The 26511-nt window shown below is 40.7% G+C and overlaps 1 protein-coding gene across 1 annotated transcript; it reads left to right on the top strand.

Moving 5' to 3' along the window:
• LOC125373318 (transient receptor potential cation channel subfamily A member 1 homolog) lies at window positions 1-25367 on the top strand. Its single transcript, XM_048384323.1, has 24 exons — window positions 1-180; window positions 1739-1907; window positions 3807-3928; window positions 7288-7476; window positions 7772-7993; window positions 8515-8608; window positions 8972-9167; window positions 10223-10406; window positions 10962-11069; window positions 11768-11856; window positions 12280-12423; window positions 13093-13210; window positions 13659-13795; window positions 14360-14481; window positions 15433-15597; window positions 18331-18431; window positions 19447-19616; window positions 20335-20467; window positions 20827-20958; window positions 22666-22866; window positions 22958-23167; window positions 23958-24026; window positions 24754-24930; window positions 25194-25367. Exons 1-24 carry the CDS (start codon window positions 1-3, stop codon window positions 25365-25367), a joined length of 3606 nt encoding a protein of 1201 aa, XP_048240280.1.
• The last annotated feature ends 1144 nt before the right edge of the window (window positions 25368-26511 follow it).

The following is a 26511-nucleotide window of genomic DNA, read 5'->3' as shown; positions in this document are numbered from 1 at the left end:
ATGTCTGACTCACTTGCTCTTGGTCAATTTAGACGATTGTCAGATAGTTCTGCCGACAAGGCTGTGATGGAAATGGCGAACCTGACCCCCAAAACAGGCGATGTCCCTGGATCAACCGTCCCATCCTCGGGTATGAAGCGCGCCGACAGTTCAGAGGCACTTAATCTTACCCTGCACCAAGTAAGTACACATTGTCGTCTGCAGGTCATTTTTCATGGGTTGATAAATTTGATATGTTTGACCACGCCTTTATTACTTTTGCCCCTTTTAGATTATCATCTAATACAACGTAGAGGTGGGTGACTTTTTTCAAAATATGAGGCATTTTGTAGAGGTATCAACTGGTCGTAAGATAACAATAGGTGATGAACATGTAAGGCGTTATAAAATATTTGTGATTTGTGATGAGAGCGTTTTGAACTCCAGAAACTGACATATTAAACAAATGAGGACATCCAGATAATTTTGAGAAAGTTATCGGTAATGTTCCTAAGTTTATGACACTAGCATCTTTTTATTCCATTTATTTAAGTTTCTAACTTAAAACATCACTAACCCGTGAAGATCCGGGTTAGAATAGGTCTTCAGCAACTCATGCTTGTGGTAAGAGGCGACTATGCTTGTGAGAGGCGACCTACGGGATCGTTAGGTCAGGCTCGCTGACTTGGTTGATGCATGTCATCGTATCCCAATTGCGTGGTAGCGTGATGGCGTGATGGCGATCACTTGATTGTCTGGTCCGGACACGATTATTTGCACGACCGCCGTCAGATAACTGGAATATTGCTGATCGCGGCGTTAATGGTGACACAGGTGGGCCACTGGGCAAAGGTACTACAGTTGGTTGTGGAGAGCTAGCCAGGATCCGGTGATTATGGGTTTAAATCTCAAACTCATCTCAGTAATGATGCTTGGTCTATCAGCATCATACCATAAGAGACAAAGGCTATCAATTTAGTACACACGCGTGATTTAACTGTGATCAGAGCTACCTTCGTAACCATTTTAACCCAGTAACCACCTACTTAAATCTTAAATCCAGTAAAGATCCGGGGTAGAATAGGTCTTCAGCAACCAATGCTTGCCGTAAAAGGCGACTATGCTTGTCGTAAGAGGCGACTAACGGGATCGGGTGATCAAGTCGCTGACTTGATTTAGGCATGTCATCGCATCCTAAATTCGCAGATCGATGCTTATGATGTCAATCACTGGATTGTCTGGTCCAGGCTCGATTATTTACAGACCGCCGTCATATAGCTAGAATATTGCTGAGTGCGGCGTTAAACAAAAAAACAACAACACACAAACAAAACTTAAATCTTAAAAATGATAGGCATTGATATTAATTTGAATAAACACAGTGAATTTGCATATTGTGTGAGCAGGGGCTCTTGTCATACTAATACTAACGGTTTTGCAATAGTTACATCCAAAAGGCCCTGATACATTGTACATGGTCCAATCGTCTATGCACTTCATTCTCTGAGAAATAATGACCAAGTCATGAAAACAAAGTACTCAACGCAATAGTTGCGAAATCTATAAGTAAGTATTAGTTAGTATAAGCAATGTGATTTCAAACATCTTCGTGAAAGTGAAAAAATGATCTGTATTCTGACCACCTGCGACGAAATAACACGAATACACGCATACTTAATTATTGTTGTCAGTGTAACCAGTATTATAACACTCATGTTGTTGAACTAAGCAAAATATTATGTTAACCACTTCCCTCCAGTGTGCCAGATATGGAGACGAGTCTAACATGCAGACTGCTCTGCAGGGCATCAGTGGCCTCCTCAAGAAGAAAGTGAATGCACTGGACCACAAATTCCTGACTCCCCTGCACTACGCAATTCGCTACAACCACTTCAGTGTGGTCAAGCTGCTGGTGGACGCTGGTGCAGGTATTGTTATAAGACTTGACTCCCCTGCACTACGCCGCTCTCTACAACCATCTCAGTGTGGTCAAGCTGCTGGTGGAGGCTGGCGCAGGTATTGTTATAAGACTTGACTCCACTGCACTACGCCGCTCGCTACAACCATCTCAGTGTGGTCAATTTGCTGGTGGAGGCTGGTGCAGGTATTGTTATAAGACTTGACTCCACTGCACTAAGCCGCTTGGTATAACCATATCAGTGTGGTCAAGCTGCTGGTGGAGGCTGGTGCAGGTATTGTTATAAGACTTGACTCCACTGCACTACGCCGCTCGCTACAACCATCTCAGTGTGGTCAAGCTGCTGGTGGAGGCTGGTGCAGGTATTGTTATAAGACTTGACTCCCCTGCACTACGCCGCTCGCTACAACCATCTCAGTGTGGTCAAGCAGCTGGTGGAGGCTGGTGCAGGTATTGTTATAAGACTTGACTCTGCTGCACGACGCCGCTCGCTATAAAGATGTCTCAAACTGTTTTGTTAACCCAGATTTGGTGAAAAGTGATACACCCATGTTCATAATGCCACACCTTTTTTATTTCTTGGTTATGGGATCTTTTGTGTGAAGAATCATTTTCTGTAGATGGCAAATGCAATAACAATAAATATATTTCAGATGATTTATCCTTCTTCAAAAAGATGCTAAATATGTTGCCCATCTACTTGCAGCTTAACCTGCTGCATGCATTAATTTATTAAAGTAAACGTGCCTTCATTACAAAAAGTACTTCTCTTATTTTAATTTTTATTATTTTATGTTTTAGTGTCAGTGGAATCTGTAAGCAATTTTTTAAAATTGATTTTAAAGAAATCCTTGTCTGATGGTGATGAGATTTCACTGTATATTGCTAATTAACACATTTTTTTCTCCAGTAATCAAATGGCTACATGCATTGTTTATGCTATGCTGTATCATTTGGTCCCCAGTAAAACAATGGTCCCGCAATCATGTGGCAGGTTATCCCAATAGGACAAGGAATGACAAAGCTCACAGGATCTGCATGATGAAATGACGTAACGTTTTAGAAATCGTGTTCATGAGACTGAGAACTTGACCATGATAATTGTAAACGAAGATGAAATGATAGGTTAGGCAAAAATGCATGACACAGAAGTTTTCAGGAAGTGTTCTTGTAATATCTGAACATGAGCAAGTCTTTGACCCAAGCTGATTTGCATTTTCTCTTGAAGGTGCTGTTTGCATTCACTGTAGCCATTCCTAGCTTCATGTATGTACTAGCTTATGACAAAAGATAATACCCTCAAGCATGAGAGAGAGAAAAAATCTAACTGCAAACCACTTAAACATGTCTGATAATTTTCTTCCCTCATATATCTCAGAGTTTTACTCCAATTTGACCTATCTATTGGGCTAATGTCCATTTATCCCACCTCGAGCTAGCCCTCTACACATGCCAGCAGCAATATAGCTGTAAAGTTGTCTGTGATAATGGATATTGATGGAATAGGTTCTCCGCCGGGTCTTCATGCAGATCACACTGTCAAAGGCAGTGAATATAATATGTAGAAGGGCAGATGTTTTCTTTTGTTATCTGTTGTTTAACGCCGCACTCAGCAATAATCCAGCTATGTGACGGCGGTCTGTAAATAATCGAATCTGTGCCAGACAATCCGGTGATTGAAATCATGAGCATCGATCCAGGCAATTGGGATACGATGACATGCATCAACCAAGTCAGCGAGCCTGACCTAACGATACCCTTAGTCGCCTTTTACGACAAGCACAGCCGCCTTTTACGGCAAGCATGGGTTACTGAAAACCTATTCTACCCGCATCTTCACGGGTCGATTAGGTCAGACGAGACACACTACTTAGGTTAGAGTACTCTGTTGACTAACTTGATTTGTCAGACCCCAACATGAGAGGTAACGAAGACATCACCCCCCTCCACACCGCAGCCCAATACCACAAGGGAAAGATCAAGAGGAAGGAGACGAACAGCTCTGAAGAAGGGGAGTCAGGTGAAGGAAATGTGAGTGCTGTCCTCTTATGTATAATATGCGATCTACCTAGGTCAAGATTTTCACCTAAAATAAGATACCAATAATATGTAATGTTCACAATACTGATATAATGTGTATGTGTATAAATGTACAGAAATGCATGAACAACTCCAATAACACACAGGGCTAACAGAACATACCAGCAGATAATTTCACTAGTTAAACATTCTTGTCCACGTGTACATTACACACTCCTTCAACAGAACCGCATTTTACAATACAACAAATACCCAAGTCGTAAAATAGAAGTTCAGATATTACTGCAGGAAGTAATATCACAAGGATCTTGTGTACAGTACACTTGAATTGTATTGAGCATGTTCAGATGATTTGTATGGGTTGGTTGGTTTGTTGCATCAACCAAGTCAGCGAGCCTGACCACCCGATCCCGTTAGTCGCATTTTACGACAGGCATAGTCATATTTTAAAGCAAGCATGGGTTGCTGAAGACCTATTCTACCCCAGATCTTCACGGATACAGATGATTTGAGGTAATGCCACCGTATCTGTACATCCGCATTTGTTAATAGTTCAGTTTGTGAATTATTAACCGGCTCGCTGACTTGGTTGATGCATGTCATCGATCCCAATTGCGTGGATCGATGCTCATGATGTCGATCACTGGATTGCCTGGTTCAGACTCGATTATTTACAGACCGCCGTCATATAGCTGGAATATTGCTGACAAACAGAAACAGAAATTATCAATCAACTTGGGTAGTTGTTGATTTCCTTTTGAACTCTAAGTTAGCTAAAATGTGTTCAGATGTGAAAATTTACACTTGCGACGAGAATGAAACACTATCAACACAGCATTTTTTCCAAAATTTTATAATTCTCTTAGATGAATTTGTTCTGGGTATTATGCATGGTTGGGGTAAGCTGTGTCAGGTGCTTTGTCATATCATTCATTCATCTGCATCGTCAATATACTTATACTTAGAGGGGTGTGACTATTACGTTCCTCCATCATCCGTGATTACATAGAGCCGATAAGTGGTCAAGTAGTCACGGGTGTCCATCCATGATTACATAGAGCCGATAAGTGGTCAAGTAGTCACGGGTGTCCATCCATGATTACATAGAGCCGATAAGTGGTCAAGTAGTCACGGGTGTCCACCCATGAGTATATAGAGCCGATAAGTGGTCAAGTAGTCACGGGTGTCCACCCATGAGTACATAGAGCCGATAAGTGGTCAAGTAGTCACGGGTGTCCATCCATGATTACATAGAGCCGATAAGTGGTCAAGTAGTCACGGGTGTCCATCCATGATTACATAGAGCCGATAAGTGGTCAAGTAGTCACGGGTGTCCACCCATGAGTATATAGAGCCGATAAGTGGTCAAGTAGTCACGGGTGTCCACCCATGAGTACATAGAGCCGATAAGTGGTCAAGTAGTCACGGGTGTCCATCCATGATTACATAGAGCCGATAAGTGGTCAAGTAGTCACGGGTGTCCACCCATGAGTACATAGAGCCGATAAGTTGTCAAGTAGTCACGGGTGTCCATCCATGATTACATAGAGCCGATAAGTGGTCAAGTAGTCACGGGTGTCCATCCATGATTACATAGAGCCGATAAGTGGTCAAGTAGTCACGGGTGTCCATCCATGATTACATAGAGCCGATAAGTGGTCAAGTAGTCACGGGTGTCCACCCATGAGTATATAGAGCCGATAAGTGGTCAAGTAGTCACGGGTGTCCATCCATGAGTACATAGAGCCGATAAGTGGTCAAGTAGTCACGGGTGTCCATCCATGATTACATAGAGCCGATAAGTGGTCAAGTAGTCACGGGTGTCCATCCATGATTACATAGAGCCGATAAGTGGTCAAGTAGTCACGGGTGTCCACCCATGAGTATATAGAGCCGATAAGTGGTCAAGTAGTCACGGGTGTCCACCCATGAGTACATAGAGCCGATAAGTGGTCAAGTAGTCACGGGTGTCCATCCATGATTACATAGAGCCGATAAGTGGTCAAGTAGTCACGGGTGTCCACCCATGAGTACATAGAGCCGATAAGTTGTCAAGTAGTCACGGGTGTCCATCCATGATTACATAGAGCCGATAAGTGGTCAAGTAGTCACGGGTGTCCACCCATGAGTACATAGAGCCGATAAGTGGTCAAGTAGTCACGGGTGTCCATCCATGATTACATAGAGCCGATAAGTGGTCAATTAGTCACGGGTGTCCACCCATGAGTACATAGAGCCGATAAGTGGTCAAGTAGTAACGGGTGTCCACCCATGAGTACATAGAGCCGATAAGTGGTCAAGTAGTCACGGGTGTCCACCCATGAGTACATAGAGCCGATAAGTGGTCAAGTAGTCACGGACCGCCTCCGTGGTCTAGTGGTAGAGCGTCCGCCCGGAGAGCGGAAGGTCCGGGGTTCGATCCCCGGCCGCGTCATACCAAAAGACGTTAAAAGATGGTACTTGTTGTTACCCTGTCTGGCGCTCGACAACAAGGACTGGTCGGCTTGGAGTCAGTATACTGTGTCTGAGTGGGGTATTCATGTTAAACTGCGGCATGGTATCTCAGTGAGCTAGCACTATAAATCGGCATCAGTCCGGACTAGTACCAGCAGCCCCACAAACACATACACGTTCATGCACGTCGCTATATAAGTGCAATAATCTTCGACGCGACGTTAAACCCCATTTCACCTCACCTCAAGTAGTCACGGGTGTCCATCCATGATGACATAGAGCCGATAAGTGGTCAAGTAGTCACGGGTGTCCATCCATGATTACATGGAGCCGATAAGTGGTCAAGTAGTCACGGGTGTCCACCCGTGATTACATTGAGCCGATAAGTGGTCAAGTAGTCACGGGTGTCCATTGTTACTCAAGTAATGGAATGAGGCCGATTACATCTCTCGGTAGTCAAATGTCCTGCATTTTGTGTAAATTCTACATTGTTTGATATTGAAGTAATGTGTAGATGACAGCAAGGATGTTGCACATGTTACAAGAGAGATATTGCCGCTTTTGCGATGAAATCTGAGCGCACATTCATCTCAGCACTCACTGGCTTCCCTCTCGCTGAAACCAGGCCATGGCTTCATTTGTAAGTTAAATTAGCGGGTCGGTAAGGGATCGCATGCATTCACGGTAGATGTAGCGTGTACAAATAAAAGCGACAAAACCCTTTCCATAATCAAAAGAACTAAACATATTTTGACATCTCCTCTGAAACCAAGTTGACATTTTGCATTGATGATCAAATCAATGGTTTCAATAATATTCTTCAAAGAATTTTGATTCAACATGTACAAAAGCATGTCTATATGCTTACATACACATTTGTCTTTGGCTGTTGCCAGATTACAGCCACTGGCCTCCTTCAATCCGTGAATAACTCTGGAGACAGCTGTGTATCGTTCCTGATCAAGAATGGTGCCAAAGTCGATGTCAGGGACATCTATGGACAGACACCTCTACATCTTGCTGCCATGAGCGGGAATGAAATTGCTGTCAGATATCTGCTGAGCCTTGCAGGAAATCAAGTTCATGTGAGTGGCTAATACACATTCAGTTGACTTTTCCGAAACATGGTTATCTCAAAAGGTTGGAAATGGCAATCATCAGCACCTGAATATTTAAGTATCAATGCTGACAGAAGCTAATGATAAATGCATGTCATTCTTGACATTTTACAGTGTTGACTACTTACGAAGGTGAGCTACAGAGTCGAGGCACTATTTATTAATTCAGGAAAAGTGTATGGTAGTCGTGAAATCATTACACAATTTTACAGTTGCTGTTGTGACATTGGTATTATTTCACATTTGTATATGTGGTTGGCAGGCTGAAGACAAGCAGCTTTTCACAGCCCTCCACGTGGCAGCCATACACAGCCAGGAGGGCGTGGCAGTCATGTTGATCGAGGCGGGTGCCAACCTGCGATGCATAGACATGAAGATGTCCACACCGCTGCATCATGCGTGTTCAACGGGAAACGTCTCCTTTGCGCAGATGTTGTTTGATGTTGGAGCGCGTGATGCGGGTGGCTGGGTGACGCTTACAAGTGTGAGTGACTCTCACCAAGGCCATGCTCAGAATCGGAAATACTGCAGTCACTCCAGTATGAGTACTTAAAAAATACAAACTCTACAAACACTATACTCTAAAGAACTTTAGCTTAAACTATGTCAGATCATACTTTTGATGCACGGTAGGCACATATCTAAATCTCATTATTCATGGGAATCTAATCTTGTAACCCCAGTTCTTAATTTTGCAAACTGCAACAAGACAAACTTCCCCATATTTTATGGTTATTCTAAACTAATACCCAAATCACAAAGTAAATGTAATCGGTCAGTGAAATAAAGTTTGTTATTTAAGAATCAAAGGACATATGTATGTCACACACAATATGTCACTGTTCGTAACACTTATCTCTAGTTGTAATTTTCCCTAGTGGATTAGCTCATAAAACATTGATTATATAAAATGCTGCCTTTTATGTGTCTTGGATTTCTTTAAAAGTGACTTTAGAACTGAAACATGAAACATTTATATTATTACATACTGTGTTCCTCATGTAGATGGTGACAGATACAGACGTGGAAATGAACACGTGCCTCCATCTGGCGGTAGACAACGGACATTATGATGTGGCCAAACTCTGCTTAAAGAAAGGTGGGTCAACTTAAGTATGCATTGAAAACATCTGTAGTTTGAAATCTATCCCCGGATGCGTCTTTGAATGTCCGATTGTATGCATTTGTAACCCGATGGCGTGGATCGTGGCTTATGTTTACTGCCACTGGTGTGCCTGGTCCAGACTTGATTATTGCCGACTGTCGTGATATTGCGGAAATAATGCTGGCGTGTTAAACAACATACACTCACTCCTGATATTTTGGAAAACAACTTTGTTATTATTTATGTAAATTTAAGAAGAAATTCAATGCAAGAAATAGTTTGGAAAATTGTGTGGTCTGTGATGGGCCTCAATTCCCACATGAACAAGGCGTCACTGAGTCTTCTGATGTTCTGCAGGTGCTTATGTGAATAAACCCCGGAAACACGACATTCATCCTCTCCATCTGGCCGCCATGTCAGGAGACATCCGGAATGTCAAGCTGCTGGTGGAACACAAGGCCCGTATTGATGTGTTGAATTACGAACAGGCAACTCCATTACACAAAGCAGTTGTGTTCAGTCGTCTGGATGTTGTGAAGTATCTTGTTGATCAGTAAGCCATCTTGATTCTTTTGTTGGAATGACATTATCCACCACAGTTCTTTGAAACAAGTGAGCATCTTATAATTATAAACACATACGATATAACAATGTATTTGCTTGTTGTTTAACGTCGCATTCAGAAATATTTCAGCTATATCACGGCGGTTTGTGAATAATCGAATCTGGAACAGACAATCCAGTGATTAACATCAATGGCATCGATCTGCGAATTTAGGATACGATGACATACAATCTACCAAGTCCACGAGTCTTAGTCGCCTCTTAGGACAAGCATACGTTGCTAGGGACCTATATTCTAACCGGAGTGTAAGACACCTGGACATTGTATGAACAGGTCATCAAAGCAAGTGACCATTACAACTTAAGATAAATCAAAATACCAATAAACATTAACCAACTTCTTTAAACTATTTAGGTAAGACTTAAACGTCCACTTTGATTTGTTATTGTGAAACCGGCAAAAAATAGTAACCACCACTTTGAATTGGTCTTTGTGAATTGTAACAAGCATCGTGCTATTGGCATAGTGTAGTTTTTAATAGTTAAAGGGCAACCAACAAAATTACAATATTTGAGAAAAAGAAATATTATTGATTATTGGTTTGTTTGTTTGTTTGTTGTTTTACGACGTACTAAGCAATATTCCAGCTATATGACGGCGGTCTGTAAATAATCGAGTCTGGACCAGACAATCCAGTGATTAATATCATGAGCATCGATCCACGCAATTTGGATCGATGACATGCCTCAACCAAGTCACCGAGTCTGACCACCCGATCCCGTTAGTCGCCTTTTACGACAAGCATAGTCGCCTTTTACGGCAAGCATGGGTTGCTGAAGACCTATTCTACTTGTTGATTATTAGACAACTAGACCCTAAGCAACATCTCCCATCAAGGCTTCGTCAGACCATTTCTTTCCTACTTCACAACACAAGCTTCTTCAAATCTACATAACTGCTCTGTCAATAATATTGAAAGTAGTGCCGGTTGCTGGTATTGTGCTGGTAAACACGTTAAACAAGCTATGCTTCCGTGGTTACAGCGGTGCAAAGATTAATCGACGTGACAAAGACAACTACACCCCCCTTCTGCTGGCTGTGAAATACGGTCACGTCGAGACTGTGGAGCTCTTGTTACAGAAAGGTGCAGATTACACTGCTGTCGACAAGAACGACAAAACCGTCATCTTCCTGGCAGCGGAAGAAAACAAAGCTCCAGTGCTGAGGGTTAGTTATGATTTTTCTTCTGGAATCGAAATTCATAAACACCCATTCCCCTTATTAGAATTCTTCTCAGAAATCTGAAGAATGTAACGACAGCTTTTTGTTTTATCTACATCGATAAATTAAAAGCATTGACTGTTATTACTTCATTATGTAGTGGACATAAGAAAACACATATGGTATTGCTTTGTCAGGATTTAGATGTTCCTCTCATGATCTCTCAAACGAGAGTGGGCGATATACTAAAGTTCTGAGAGAACAGAACGATAATGCAAGTTTTGCGATATCCTAGCTATCGAGGATGAATATCACTTTTTACTTGTACACATTAAGGAGAAAACATATACCTGCGTATTACATTTAGCCAAATATCATAAAAATCCTATCTTTGTTCAAGAGTAAAGATAAGTTAATTATACAGAACATGTCAATATTCATATAAAGTTGTTGTACAGAAACATATTTGTAAATATTGGTTAAAATATTTTTTACGCCTCTGGTACACCTATAGGGTATTAGAGGTGTACAATCTGCAGTTGAAAATAAATTGTTTTCTAGAAACTGTTGTCTTACCCAAACGTGAAGCGGATGATCCATGGAAATGAAAGCTATGTCACCAATCCTGTGCATGTTGCAGCTCAGGAAGGTTACAGCGAGATCCTAGTGGTAAGATAGGCTTCCATCCTTCATCTCAGAGATTAGCAATTCGTCATAAAATATAAATTAACATGTGGTAGGTTTTCTTTACATTGAGGTATGATTGCATTGTTAAAATCTTAAAGGCCCCATGTTTTATCATAGAGAGATAAACTGAAGTATACTTGCAGTGTAAAATGTAAACAAGTTTTTATCATAGAAAAATAATTGTGAAGTAGTTTTTATTACAGAGATAATTTAAAGGGTATTTGATTGGTAAAAGCACTATTTGTAATATATTTGTATATAATATAGAAAGAAAGGAAATATATTTTTATTAAGAAAAAAATATGTGCTGTATGTTGTCTTCATGAAAAGATAAACAAAGTACACTAATGTGAATGAAAAACACATAAAATGATGGTTTAAACTTCCCCCAAAGCAGCCATACAAATAATGCAAAGTTGAATGCTGGGGTGATAGAGCATTGAGCAGTTCTTTGGAACCGGTTGTCCAGTTGTATGTCGTAAACACATGAGAAGGAAGGGACGTAAGTCCAATGTCATGTTGGTTTCTTACCAGATCGCCGCTATTATATTCAACTGCGACTTCGAATTCTTTGTGTAGTTTGTTGCTTTCTCAGTATGTGTACCCCAGAAAAATTGTTGGGGTGTGTGTTTCCTTGAACTCTTTTCCGAGAAACATTTCAGCTCATCCTTATTTTCTAGACATTACTTGAGAATGGAGCTCTTCTCGGCAGCAGGAATGAAGACCAACAGACACCATTACACCTCGCTGCCAAGTGTGGCAGGATAAGGTAACTACTTTTGCAGGAAGTAATGTTGCATATATACAGCGTACAGACTCTTAACCCATTGGGGCCACAATGCCAGTGGTTTAAACCGAGCCTTTCACGCCCATGACATCAGAAACATCTCTGTATTCCCTTTTAGTCCCTCAGTTTAGCGATTACATGATGAGACAAGAGGAAAACTAGAGGTGAACATTACATAAATGGATCACTGAAAATGACACCAGATGTTCGCGAAACACCTTTGACTGTTACCTTTTCGACTTCAGTGAAACAGTTCTAATCAGGCTGGAACTGTACCTTCAGTACTCGTGATGGTTATGTGTACAAGTGTTCACGAATAAAAAAGGAACCTAGAAACGTGGTCGAAAATCTAAGATACTAAGTCAATGTGTTGATTAATCAAGAAACTGTTTCTTGGTCTTTCAGCATTGTGAGAGAGTTGGTGAAGCGTGACAAGTCGTCAGTCAATGACAGGGATGCGATCTCCAACACTCCCCTACATCTGGCAGCCATGCAGGGGCATGACAAGGCAGTGACACTACTCCTGGAGTTAGGAGCAGATGTTACCATGTATGTGGTTTGTGTTGTTATAGGTCAGGGAGGACAGACGTGTTAATTAGCAGTATTTCTTTTAAAATCTAATTGACCATTTTGATAAAAAGCTTGGCAAATATATTTGTTCTATATTTGCCTGATTAACATTCAAAGGGAAGGGGACAAAATAGACGACATTAAAAATGTCATGATGATCAATTATAGGTCTATTTCTTTAAAAAGCTCATGAAATCGACACTTGAAGGGCACTGATCTCGGATCAAAGAGTTTGAATTTAACAGAAAAAAACTTATTTGTTTTTAATGACTCATCTCCATAAAGAGTTGTTACTTTATAGCTTATATAAATAAATTATGTTCATATAGCATGCCTATTTCTGACAGCCCTCTTTTTCAGTTATCAGAGCAATATTTGACTCATTTCTTATGTCAGTTCTCTGAGGCAGTATCTAACACACTTCTGCAAGATTTGAGAAGCAATATAGAACAAACCTCGTCTTCCTATTGTCAGAACCTATTTTTCACAAAAGTCTACCTCTTGTCTGTCCTCAATACCTATTACTGAACTGTTTTCTGAGAAACTATTTTGTGAACCCCTTTCTGAGAAACTTTTTTGATGAACCCCTTTCTCAGAAATCTCTTTGAGAGAAACTCATTCTCACATACTTCCTTCTTTGGTTTCTAGGAAGAGACTTTATGATGAGTCGACCCCCCTGCATCTGGCAGCATCCAAAGGATGTTTGAAGGCATGCCGAATCCTACTGGAACATGATGCACCCATTCACAACATAGATATGAATAAGGTCAGCTTCAAATAGCCGTCAACTGTACAAGAGACCAGGTCGACCATCGACATGTACAGTTGGGGGATATTATTTGCTTTTAATTACTTTTCTGTCGAGAGTGTGGCAGTGCAGTATTGGCGCGCACAGGGATATACTGCGAAAATGGATATAACATAGTTTAGATTCCAAGTTAAGGATGTAATCAATGAATCAGTTTCAAGAAATGATTTTGTAAGCATTGCCATCAAAGTGGAGAACACTGCCTCAGTCGTAAGAAATGCCTAACATGATCGTAGATGAAGTACCAACATGTTCCAAGCATTGTTGCTTATAGGGTATTAAAGTGACACATTCACTGTTATAGACATCAAATAGAAAACAAACATAGGTATACTATTGCGGATGCCATTTATGGTGTGCCTGCCGGCATATGCCAGCACTCAATCACTCTGCACATTTACTGCAGACCACTCCACTTCATCTTGCAAGTCGCAATGGTCACGCCGCGGTAGTAAGCCTCCTCCTTAAATGGGGTGCAAATGTCACGTTGCCGGACTCCGAGGGTCTAAACAGTCTTAGTATCGCCATTGAAAACCACAACAAGTGAGTTCAAGTTATTTAATTTTGAAGGTTTTGTTTTATCACGATTATCAAAATAAAAATAAATTTTCATGCCAACCATAACATAAAACATAATTATTGTGACAGTAACTCACATTGTTATAAATTGTTAATACGTAGATAATATTGTCACATGCAATATGGTAACCTATTCTTAGTGAAATCTTGAATAACTAAGCCAATTAATAGAAAGACATGTGTATAGTTTCCTTTCCCCGGCAGATAATTTAGTTGTTAATGTCATAACATTTCTTCCATGATTCGTTAGCCTTCGGTGGGGACTTCCCAGGTCCGAATCCTGCTGGCGACACACGTTTTTCGTGAATTGTTCTATCATCAAGGGAAATGATAGGGGGAAAAAAGAAGTTCCGTCATTGCCACATGGTGCTTAAATAACAACTGAATTAGTTAATGTCCGGTCAAAGACAAAGGAGGCATGGTATAACAATGCTTAACGATGCAGTGATGCAATGAACGGTCGGTGAATAGTTACAGCCCTCACTAACGTCAAGTTCACTGATATGTGTTCATGTGTTTTCATGACAGTGATGTTGCCATGGTGATTATCAACTCTGAAGTTTGGAAGGATGCGTTGCGACACTCATCACTGAACCTGAACACAGGACATCTAGACACACCGATGAGGAAGCTCATCAGGAAGATGCCAGGTTCGACTCTATCAGCTGATCATTAAAGCAGTCTCCTACATTGTCGTACCCAATATTCAATCACCAGAATAATAGATCCTGTTACAAATGCTAGGTAGTGGCGGACTGACTTGTTCAATGACCTTTGGTTCATGTCGATGAGATTGGTTATAAGGTTTCATCTTTGAACCTCATTTTTCAGTTGTATATTTGATCACAAAATAAAGGGTCGGCTTTAATTCACCAAAGCAGGTTTGTGGCGTGGTGTTAGTGGGGTCTATCTCTCAACTGTTACGTGCTGATTCCCAAATCGAAACACGAAGGTTAACCAAGAAATCAGTATCTACAGAACTAAATCAGTAAATAGACACACAAGATCAATGAACAATCCACGAATTAAAATACACAGGAATAGGTTTACAATCAGAAAAGGCAATACAATGGGTCAAAAACAAAAAAATGCAGCTGCAGCAATTAAAAATATGCCCTACTACACAAGACAGTGCACTCACGAATGTCCAAAATTTGTCACAGTTGAATGTCTTGAATGAAGCATGTGCTCCGAAGCAGGCAGAACAGTCGGAGTGTCCCGATAGGTATCCCATCCGTACAGGGCAAGTAGATAAGTCCAAGGTTGTGGAATGAAGGCCTCGAATCGCCCTCGTCTCGCACTTTTAGATAAAAATGCCGCCTTGAATCGTATGCATTCACAGTCGAGCTCTCTATTCCGGGAGGTTAACAAAGGTGTCACGTACTTGGACGGAGTTTTTACTGTACACAACCAAGAGAGGTCACTCTAAATCAAGTTCACTACCATAACTCAACATTGTACGAGCGCCTCAATCAATTTGCTGCCACTTACAGTAATCGGAAATATAGTTACAAAATACACTGCAACATAGCACTATCCAGAGATGTATCATTTTATTAGTGTCTATACGGGTTAATCAGCAATTATTTCTCATTAACCAGATGTGGCAAAGCGAGTGTTTGATCGCTGCCTGAGCTATGGAGCTCAGAAGAACCCAGAGCGACCCGGCTATGAAATCACGTTCAACTATGAGTTCCTGGATGATGTATATGCAAATTGGCTGGCCTCAAAACCAGAGACCTCAAGTGAAACTGGATCAAATTCAGGTGTGTTACGTCTCTTAAATCACTGTGTGCCGATGAAAAATTAGACATAACATTTTGCAGCTATCGTATGTTAGTCATACGGAGTGTAACCAAACTTCACAGTCAGTCAAATATGGCAACTGTACATGCTATTCAGAAAGATCCCAAACGACATGTTGACTATTTTTGGTTTTGCTATGCCTGTTAAGACAAACCTAGCAGATAGCGTGACCATGAGAGTGGTACGAATCACAAATAATCACCACCTTGTCATCAGGAGGCACAATGTTCCTGTCTACCCACTTTCACAACACGTTAAGACAAGCTGTTCATTTACTTTACATCGATGCTAGAAATATCATTGGAGGAGTTACACCTTGCGTAGATCGAGTAAGATCATCCGCAAGTGTCGGAGGGGGAGGCTCTGGCTCAGTCGGATTCCTCAGTTGTGTCGTAGACGTATAATGAGGCACATTGAGGGCACTTTGGGTCCTCAGCCTTTATCTTGGTCAACTGAAGTTCGCCTACCTGTTGAGTCGCGATAAAAGCCTGGAGGAATCCTTTATTCTCCAAGCCCAACAGCTCTGGGTTCCTGTATACAGGGCCTACTTTAATTCTGTGTGCCATCTTTCCCTTACCGACTCACAGGCGCCCGAGGATTGGCCTGGGTTTCAGTATGTGAGCCAGGTGGTTGGTAACTTCCCTTTCCCAAAACAATCCCCTTGAATCTTGCCACCAAGCAAACCAGAGCCTGGGACGGATGCAAGTCTGATTTCGATGAAACGGCCATGCCGTTAGAGGGGTGGCGACCTCTACAGCTTTCACTGCAAAGCTGCTAATCTAAAAGGTCTGCTCTTTAGCTGTTTGGCGCCATTCGAGTTCCTTTATCAGGCACTTCACGCGCACTCTGTTGAGCGTGCTCACTTTGGCTGAGTGGTCCTCCATCGAGACAGTGCTGCATCGGGTTTCTTTTGCTTACATACCCTTGATTCATTAACCCACATTTCATGTGTTGTTTGTCCTGACACACAAGTACCCAAATACAAAAGTCCACTACAGTGCACTGAAGCTGGTTAACAGGTAAAGATTTCAAATTCCGTCCATCCCCTCATTTGTAATGGACTGAGCTATCCGGGAATATTGGTGCAGACAACACGTGTTTCAAAGTTGGGAGCCAAGTTTATTTTGTCTTCCTTACAATAGTAACTCTATGATCCAAACTGGTTCATGGTTCGCTCATTGTAACAAGGACATCACACAGCTCATTGAATAGATAAGGCATGCCCCACCACCATCAGAGAAGACTCTATGGGAATCAGGGGATTATACAATGAGCGATGAAAAATATATGCAAAAATTACATTGAAAATTCAACAGTAATTGGGGATAATTCTCCTCTGGGATGTGGCCCGCCCAGCCTCCTCTCATACCATGTCTTGAGTACCTCACAAGGTTTACATTTGAATGGGTAGGAGAAACTATTTGACTTTCGGATGTGCTGCCGCAGTTGGCGTGGTACCTGCAATGATGCTGGAAGTAGGTCAGTGCACGAGCAGGGATATTCGATGATATTGACACTTTGTTGTTGTTTTTCTTAATCTTTTCATAAATATCACTATTTATGCAGGTCTGTCACAGTATAGAATATAAGAAGTTTAATTCAAAGAGTCACCCCAGAGAAGAATTTCTAATTAATCACTGCGGATTTTTCAAAATTTGGTATACATTTGGAACAGACGTAAAGATAATGTAACATTAATACAGACACAAAGGCAGGTTAACATGTAATGCAACAAGATGTGAATGACTTTAAAACGACAATAGCACTATGCTTTGACAAGGTATAATTGGGTAATAAAATATTGAAAAGCTACTTATGAATCAAAGTGCAGGACTTCTTTAAAATAGTGGCCAGAAACCAGATTAGAAGATTAGTACTTAAGATGTTAACATGAAGGGAGATATGTGAAGTAATGATTCAGATCTTGCATCGAATCATTCACAATTTTGCTGGCAAGTTTCAAAACACCGTCTTCATAAAGAAAGGTAAGTGGTACCAAAGCAGTTTCTGAGTCGGTGAGTAGAGCAACAAGTGCAGCGTCGTCTGCAAACTTGACAGTGGAACAGTAGGCATGGGTACTTTTGCAGTCATTGGAGTAGATAGTGAATAAAACAGGTGACCGGACACAGCCTTTTGGGGCTCCAGTGCTGATATGCTTCATGTGGAATGGACAATGATTAACAATGACAAGCTGAGTTCTTTTTCGGAGAAAACTGGCAATCCATTTAATGATAAACCTATTTGCAGAAAGATCTAAAAGTTTTTGAATCATTAAATGTAGCTGTATTTTATAAAAAGCAGATGAAAAATCTACAAAAAGTACACGTGCATAGAATTTGGGTGTTTCTGAAAGTTCATATATTCTGCTCAGGAGGCTTATTGTTGCATGTTCTACGTCCCGCTTTGACCTGTAATCAAACTGAAGCGGGTCAAACTTGCCTCTGACGTCAAGGAGTAAGAACTGCTTAACAATGCGTTCAAAACATTTCATTGTGATTGACGAGGGCTACCGGTCTATAATCGTGAATTACTTGGCTTTCTAGGGAATGGGGATAATGTGAGATATTTTCAACTGATTGGGAATCTGAATCAAGGTAAAAATGTATGTTAAAGACATAGTATAATATTTGTGAAAACGGCATAATTGTTTGGTTCAATTTGTGCAATTCTTAATAAAAGAAAATATTTTTTAGATTATGGGACGTTTGATGAATTCGGAAGGTTACTGACAAATGTCAAGCCGTACACGTCAGACTCCAACAAACTCAAGATGAACCACCCCCTCATGATAATGGTAGGTAGAGTAAACAGGTGTGTTGATAAAAGTTCCCCTCAACTGTGATGAATGTACCACTGAAAGGCGATGAATGTACCACTGAATGGTGATGAATGACCAACAGAATGGGGATGAATGTACCACTGAATCGGAATGAATGTACCACTGGGCGGGGATGAATGTACCAATGGACGGGGATGAATGTACCACTGGACGGGGATGAATGTACCACTGAATGGTAATGAATGATCCACTGAATGAAAATGAAAGTACCCCTGAATGGCCACGAATAACCAACTGAATAGTGATGAACGTCCCACTGATTGGTGATGAATGATGCACTAAATTGTGATGAATGACCCTCAGAATGTGATGAATGTACCACTGCATGGGGATGAATGCACAACTGGGCGGGGATGAATGTACCACTAGGCGGGGATGAATGTACCACTGGACGGGGATGAATGTACCACGGAATGGGGATGAATGTACCATTGGACAGGGATGAAGGAACCACTGGGCGGGGATGAAAGTACCACTGAATGGTAATGAATGATCCACTGAATGAAAATGAAAGTACCCCTGAATGGCCACGAATAACCAACTGAATAGTGATGAACGTCCCACTGATTGGTGATGAATGATGCACTAAATTGTGATGAATGACCCTCAGAATGTGATGAATGTACCACTGAATTGGGATGAATGTACCACTGGGCGGGGATGAATGTACCACTGGACGGGGATGAATGTACCACGGAATGGGGATGAATGTACCATTGGACAGGGATGAAGGAACCACTGGGCGGGGATGAAAGTACCACTGGGCGGGGATGAATGTACCATTGGACAGGGATGAAGGAACCACTGGGCGGGGATGAAAGTACCACTGGGCGGGGATGAATGTACCACTGGACGGGGATGAATGTACCACTGGGCGGGGATGAATGTACCACTGGACGGGGATGAATGTACCACTGGGCGGGGTGAAACTTGGGTTAGATAGATTACAGTGTTGTTGTTGACTCTGCAGGTGACTTTGAGTCGAAAGGGCCTGCTGGCTCATCCTCTCGTCGTGTCCGTGTTGAATCACAAGTGGAACACATTCGGCAGTGTCTTGTACTACCTCTCCTTTCTCTTCTACCTGGTGTTCCTGACGTTCCTTACGGTATACATCGTGTTGACCCGACCACCATATAACTTGTAAGTGCATTACCCCATAGTATCCTCGTTTAACCATACCCAAAACTAGATTATCTACAGGCTGGTGTTCTATGAAGCTGATATATTGCTGACTGGCATTAAATAAAAAACAAACAGGTACTGGCACTCCCCACCACCATGTTCTAAGTTAGTGTTTGGAAACAAGCTATTACAGAAGCCATATTGGAAATGAAAGTTTGGCCCATTCATGGAGCATATATTAGAGCAATCTATCTGTGACTAGCAGTGATTGGATGTTAAAACGTTTACATAGGAAATTCTTCAATATTATAATTTAGTTTGAAATAATCTTTAGGACATTTCAGACAATGATCAGTCATTTAAAACAAATGGGAACTAGTCTGAATCCCTGGACTGGAAGGTTCCTGATCATACAGCGCCATTGTCAGTCTCTTTTCCCCCATCAATCTACCATTTGAAAACTGTACTCCAATAATCCTGAAACAATCAGTATTTTGGGACAAAACTAACTTCACGCTTAGTACGCTTGTGAAAACGGAACGTCTGTATGGTAAATAAGTAAATACTTACCACCTGCTATGTACATTGTGTTTGATGTGTTACCGCGGGAGCTTGTGGTCATAGCATTTATTATGATGTATAACAAAACATAAACAGAAAATAGGACCTGTCATTATTCATGTGATGAAGTGGCCCCTTCTCTACATTGACCAAGGTGGTTATTTTTATGTTTCAGTAATAACACTGATGCCGCTGCCATTTCCTCGGGATCATGTGACCAGCTGACTACAGTCTATCCACAACTTTTAATTGCTGTCAGAGCTAAAAATGTCATCATGGTATTAGCTGTCTTACACTTGTTGAAAGAGGTGAAGTTATGTTGGATCTTTCCTGAATTTGTCCTTCATTCCCTGGATTGGTTTGACAACGAATCCCAATATCCCTCAGATATATGTTTGCATCTCTTTATTCAGGGGTTCATGACAATTTGTCATAAATGAAAGCATAAGTCACCCCCACCATCACCGATTAACCATCCACTTTTAATGGGTCTCCAGGTCCAATAATTTGGCTACATCATAATCACACGTACTTCACATCAACCTGAAACTCGCCATACTTTCACTTGTGACCTTTTCTTGGAAATATTCACTTGAATTATCTCTGTCAATACATTCTGTGTGTCTTATGAAATCCCATATATACAATGTAAGAATATTTGTTTCAGCTGCTACAAATCTATCAAGCCAAGCTGTCGTACTTCAGCTGGACGAATCTGATTGAGTGGATTACTTATGTCTCAGCTCTACTCCTCGTTATTGACTTCAATGACTGTCAGAAGGAAACAGGCTTCAGATTGGTGAGGATGAGGATGTCATTGTAGGAGTTCGTGTTATGTAAGATCTGGGGGTATGGTTGACCTAGACATCTACAGTACACAAATACGCAGTGCAAACATTAGTCCCTGGGCCTGCCAGATTCCTAACATCTTGGGTTTAAATCTCACATTCGCCTGATTGTGATTCTGTGCTTGTCAGCATCATATCCAAGCTTGTCGGCATCTTATCATGGGTGTCACCAAATTTGAAAACGTCTAAGACCTGCATCACTTCTGGCTTTCCTCCAAGACTAAACAACAGGCAGTGATATGACCGCAAAACTGTTCAAATAATGAAAACGTGACAAAACCCATTTCCATATTCAAAAGAAATATCTACCAATAGCAGAGTCCATTATACGATTCCAACTATGTCATAAGCATGTGTTTATGAATCACTATCAATTAGGGATGATACCAAGTATTCGCAAATCGAGAGCATATCCTGCCACACTGGTGTCACCCATCATAAACACATGCAAGGGTAGTCAATTGTTCGCCCGAAAAAAAACCACGGGAACATATGGTACAAGTCATAATAGGGAATTGCATCGGATATCATTTTCGTCACTGATGCGTCAAATTTGGAAAGGTTCTCCACATGTCTACCATAAAACATTTTGAAAGCTTTACAAAGGCCTTGAATGCTGTAACCTTTTTAAAACAACTTCGAGAGCAAGAGTCTTATGACACTCTTTGAAATCTTCGTAGAAAGAGCATGCTCGATTGTACCTCAAATTTTGTGAAATATAGGCACCAAAGGCCGAAGCTGCTGGAATATTGCTCGACATAAAGGAATGGTTGGCTATTGGAACGTTGAAGTCATCCTTCGTTTTGTGGAGAGTTTTTTCTTGTTGTCATTTTGAGTATTAATGCATAGGTCTAAATATGAAACAGATGAGTTGCATTCACCTGTGTCTTTTATTTCTAGTCCAGGTGGGTAATTCAGTGGAAATTGTATGGAGCTTTGGAATCCAGAACAAAAGAGGAATGGACACGTGTTCAGGTTTAAGAGTTGATAGTACTGATGCGTGGTTTTGGCAGATTTCTTCCTCAGTTAACATTCTGACCTCATAGTTACTGTCCTTGTATGTGGCATCATGTGACAAGTCACTTACACCAAAATCTTTTATACAAACATTAAATGTAGTGATGCTCATATAAAGGTTATGTTATTTGAGGCCTTGTCAGTGGGAATAACCACAATTTTTTCATGTAGGGCATCCCAGACTTTGGATGAAAGTTGGCTGGGACAGAATGGGTTTATTCCAGCTCTGTTTCCTCTTTTTCGAGTTGTGAATTCTACCAATGACAACATCACGCACTGACTTAATCTACTCCGAAAGACATTCAACCGATTAATCTTTTCTTTTGGGCCAATTTTTGGCATATGCTTCGACAGCATCCATGATGATTATTAAAACGTGAGCCCAATGTTTAGGAGCTGCTCGTGATATTGGTTCATATTTGAATAAATGACAAAGGTTGTTATTGTCAACAAAGGAAAAGTTACCTGTGATTATAAGACCAACAGGTTAGTAGAAGTATGATGAATTTTGGCAGTCACAAGTAGCGGAATTGAAATCATTAGCTGCCAAGTCCACGTTCTGACATGATGTGGCAACTGTCATGAGCCTGCAACAAGCACATGTTTTTTCTTCACAACAAGAGCTGACTTTTTGTTTCTAGGACTGGCAGTGGTCCTTGGGGGCTGTGTCTGTGTTCCTGGCGTGGATGGTGCTGGCGCTGTTCATGCAGAAGTACCCCATGTTTGGTATCTTCATCGTCATGTTTACAGAGGTCTTCGTCACCGTCATTCAGGTCTTCGTCGTCTTCTTCCTCTTCATCGTCGCCTTCTCACTCGGCTTCTACACCTTGTTCCAGAATCAGGTTGGCAAATAATCTATCCTACATTGTATCAAAGCTGAGAATTGCAAAGCAAATTTTAAAATACTATTAATGATGTTGAATGTCGTTTCAGATTGCGTTCCAAAATGTCCCGAGTGCAATGATCAAAACAGGAGTCATGATGATGGGCGAGATTGATTTTAATTCCATATTCAATGAGCAATGGAAGGCAACATCAGTTGAGGCAGCAGACAAAAGTGATCGAGTCTTCTTTCCTGAAGCTTCCTATCTTCTCTTCGTTATCTTCCTCATCCTCATGTCAATCATCGCCATGAACTTGCTCGTGAGTAAAACATGGCAATAACTCAAATGGCTATGATTAAGGTTTTATCAAATGGTTATTGCTAGGTTCTTGTACAACTTGATGGAAAGAACAGATTTATGGATTTTGATAGAAATTGTTTAGAGATCCATCGACTCTTAAACATTGAAACCCGAATTAATAAAACTATTAAGCAGTTTATTTTTGTATTCCGCGAAATGCTTTTCATGTTCAGCGCCATATTTATAACTGTGCATACAATACTTTTAATTGCAACACTTACGAGACGGATTTAACGAATACCGCACACATGTAAAACCTCTCACATGAGAGAAAAATTGATAGTTGTGACATTGCATTCAGGCAGTAGGCAGCTTTAATACATTCCTCTGTAGCTAATCCTTTTGTAGCTAATCTGATCATTCATCCCAGTCCTTCTTAGCAGAATAAAATTGTGTATTCCAAACTTGTTAGGAATGCCAAGATTTTCTGAGGGAATGACAATGAAGTTTTTTGTCACTCCTTAAAAAACATTCAGTTGTCACCACGACGTTAACGTCAATAAACATGACGCCGCCGAAATATCAGACATTAGGTTGGAGACACTAAAACATATGTAGTAATTTAAAAAGAATATATGTTTGGTTATACTTGTCATATAACAAGTTATCATCGTGTGGCCTGGCAAAGTAGATAATTTGTCTCTTAATGTCGCAGAATGTGAAAATACCTGTTCACAGTTCTGTCAGACCACTCAACGAAATAAACAAACTTCCCTCTATACAGTTACATGTCTGTCTGTCCCTCCCAGGTTGGTTTAGCTGTAGATGATATCCAGTCTGTGCAGGGTCAGGCTGCCCTCAAAATAATGGCTATGCAGGTAGGTGGCATATATCGGCAATGAGGTGGATTAGCCATTTCAAGAATGAACATAGCAATACTGGAAAATAAAACATTTGTTCCACTGTTTGTTTGTTAGTTGTTAACGCAGCAGTCAACAATATTCCAGCTACATCACAACGACCTGTAAATAATTTAGCCTGGTCCTAGTGATTTATAGTATGAGCAACATCCTAGCTTAATTGCGACCTCTTCCTACAGTGAGAATCCATACAGTCCTCTCTCGATGTATCTCTTAGATAATGTGAATAGATACATTGATACATGCTGTGTTTTTGTTTACAACTAATACTTCTGCACTAAACATCTCGTATCATCACTATTGGAAAGTGATTCACAAACATGATATCGTGATATAGTCCGAATCCATTGACTCTTGATACCTTCATAATAGGTATTGGGACATTCTGACAGAACTGGGTACTTTATGTTACGTTGGTAAGGTCTCCGATGGCTGACCAGGCGACTTGGTGGATCGTGTGGTCATGGGTTCGGTGACTTGGTTTATTGTGTGTCATCACTAGATTGTCTGATCCAGACTAATTTATTTACAGACTTCCGTCAACTTGTTTTAAATAATCTGAATTATTATATGTATCTGTGTGTCGCAATATGAAACAGAAGGGCCATGCCTTTTATTCACGTGAAGTTGTCATCGTGGTCTGTCAGATGGATATAATACAACTGATTCTGTATTCTTTCTGTAGGTTGACTTGGCATTGGACGTAGAAAAATCCCTGCCCGACTTCATTAGGCGGAAGACGTACATCCGATGCAGAACGTTGACACCAAACAAGTGGCTTGGTAACCCATTTCGGAGGCTGTTGAACTACCAGCATTCCAGGTCTGCTCAGGCCATTCAGAAGGCTCTCAATCCAGAGCTGGTGAGTAGAGAGAGAGAGAGAGCTGTCGTGTTTCCCTGTTGAGTAAAGTAGGTTCAGAGCCCTCCTTGCATTTCATTACCGCATCTGGGGAAAAACATTGACAGGGGAATAAATGTTTTGAAAACAATTAACCTAATTTACATGAACTGTTTTATCTGCTTGTAAAGGCCCTTATAATCTTACGTTACATTCTGACTGAAATTATAAATAATGAGGCATGCTGAAAGATGGTTGATTCATGACATGTGAATATTCTTCCTCAGAATGAGGTTCAGAAGGGCCAGGAAAGAATACAAGGGGACATAACGAACATAAAGATAGTCGTGAAGGAACTCCAAGAACAGATGTCCCAGATTGAGAGCATGTTGCGAGTCAGTGCAACACTGTCCAAACACACCAACAGGCAGGACGAGGACCAAGAGGAGCAGCAGACTTAGAGTTGCCTCCCCTGGCAAATATGGATGATCTCCTTTGCCGGATTATCTCTCTTGGTGATTGTCAGTTTTGAAAACATTTGAATACTTGCCAAACGAAACATTGTTGGAAAAACATATTGTGTATTGGGCGGAAGTTAGCTACCCAATTTTAAAGCCAGATTTCATTTTGAAACATTGATCAGCTTTTATCAAAATTTGGAAATATCTTAACAATTTACTGCAGTGCAGATTTGAACAATGCAGTGTATTTTGTTGCATGTACTTTAATATGAGAAGTGTTAGCCTAGATATCATAAAGATACATGCATATTCTGATTTGTGTTGATTACGTTATGAGTATGACTACAGTTCATTGGCTAAAACCCATTCCATAATCATAAGAAATATCCATAGGCCATCGTGCATGTGTTTAATACTCTCATTCTCACTAATGATCATGAGGTGCAATTGAAGTGTCCATACATGGACAAACTGAAGAAGGCAATTTATGTAAACTTGTGTTTTAGATCTTCAGCAGTGTTCCGAAGATGAAACTAACAACACTCCTTTGTTCTTCTGAAATTCCTAGCTTGTCAGCGAAAAGTGAAATGTGCATAATTTTCGAACAATACTGAAAACATTGTACACGTGCATCACGTCTGTTAACATGGCGCCCTTTTTACTTTCCAATTATTTTCATTTTTTTAAAGAAATACGAAAGGGAAACACAATTATAGTAATCTATTACACTCAGAAAAGCAAATGTCTCATTATTGAAACTAATTTCTTTATTGGGAACATTTTACGTATGACTTCGATAAGCATGTATCTTACCACTGACTCACAGTTCGACATTGACACAATGCATGATAATTATTATCAACATATGTTATGAATGAAATACAGTGCTTAAGATATATTAGTTCTTTTGAACCATATTGTTACGTGATACTTTATGCTATGACACGTAAACATTGAGTTTTTATCAATATTTCAATATGAGTGTGTTTCGCCTCTTATGGAGTGAAAGCTATATATTATACTTTCAGTTTTAGAATGATAAAAGGACATAAAATACAAATCAGGACAAATATAGAATAGAATATTGGTTGAAAAAGTACCACCAGCTACTCATTTAAAGCAGTATTAGGTAACGTGTGTATCA

Source organism: Haliotis rufescens, unplaced genomic scaffold (genome assembly GCF_023055435.1).
Source record: "Haliotis rufescens isolate VD_foot unplaced genomic scaffold, xgHalRufe1.0.p SCAF_5, whole genome shotgun sequence".
NCBI classification, from domain to species: domain Eukaryota; kingdom Metazoa; phylum Mollusca; class Gastropoda; order Lepetellida; family Haliotidae; genus Haliotis; species Haliotis rufescens.
Note: the sequence above shows the minus strand (reverse complement) of the source record. Positions and strands in the feature narration are given on the sequence as shown.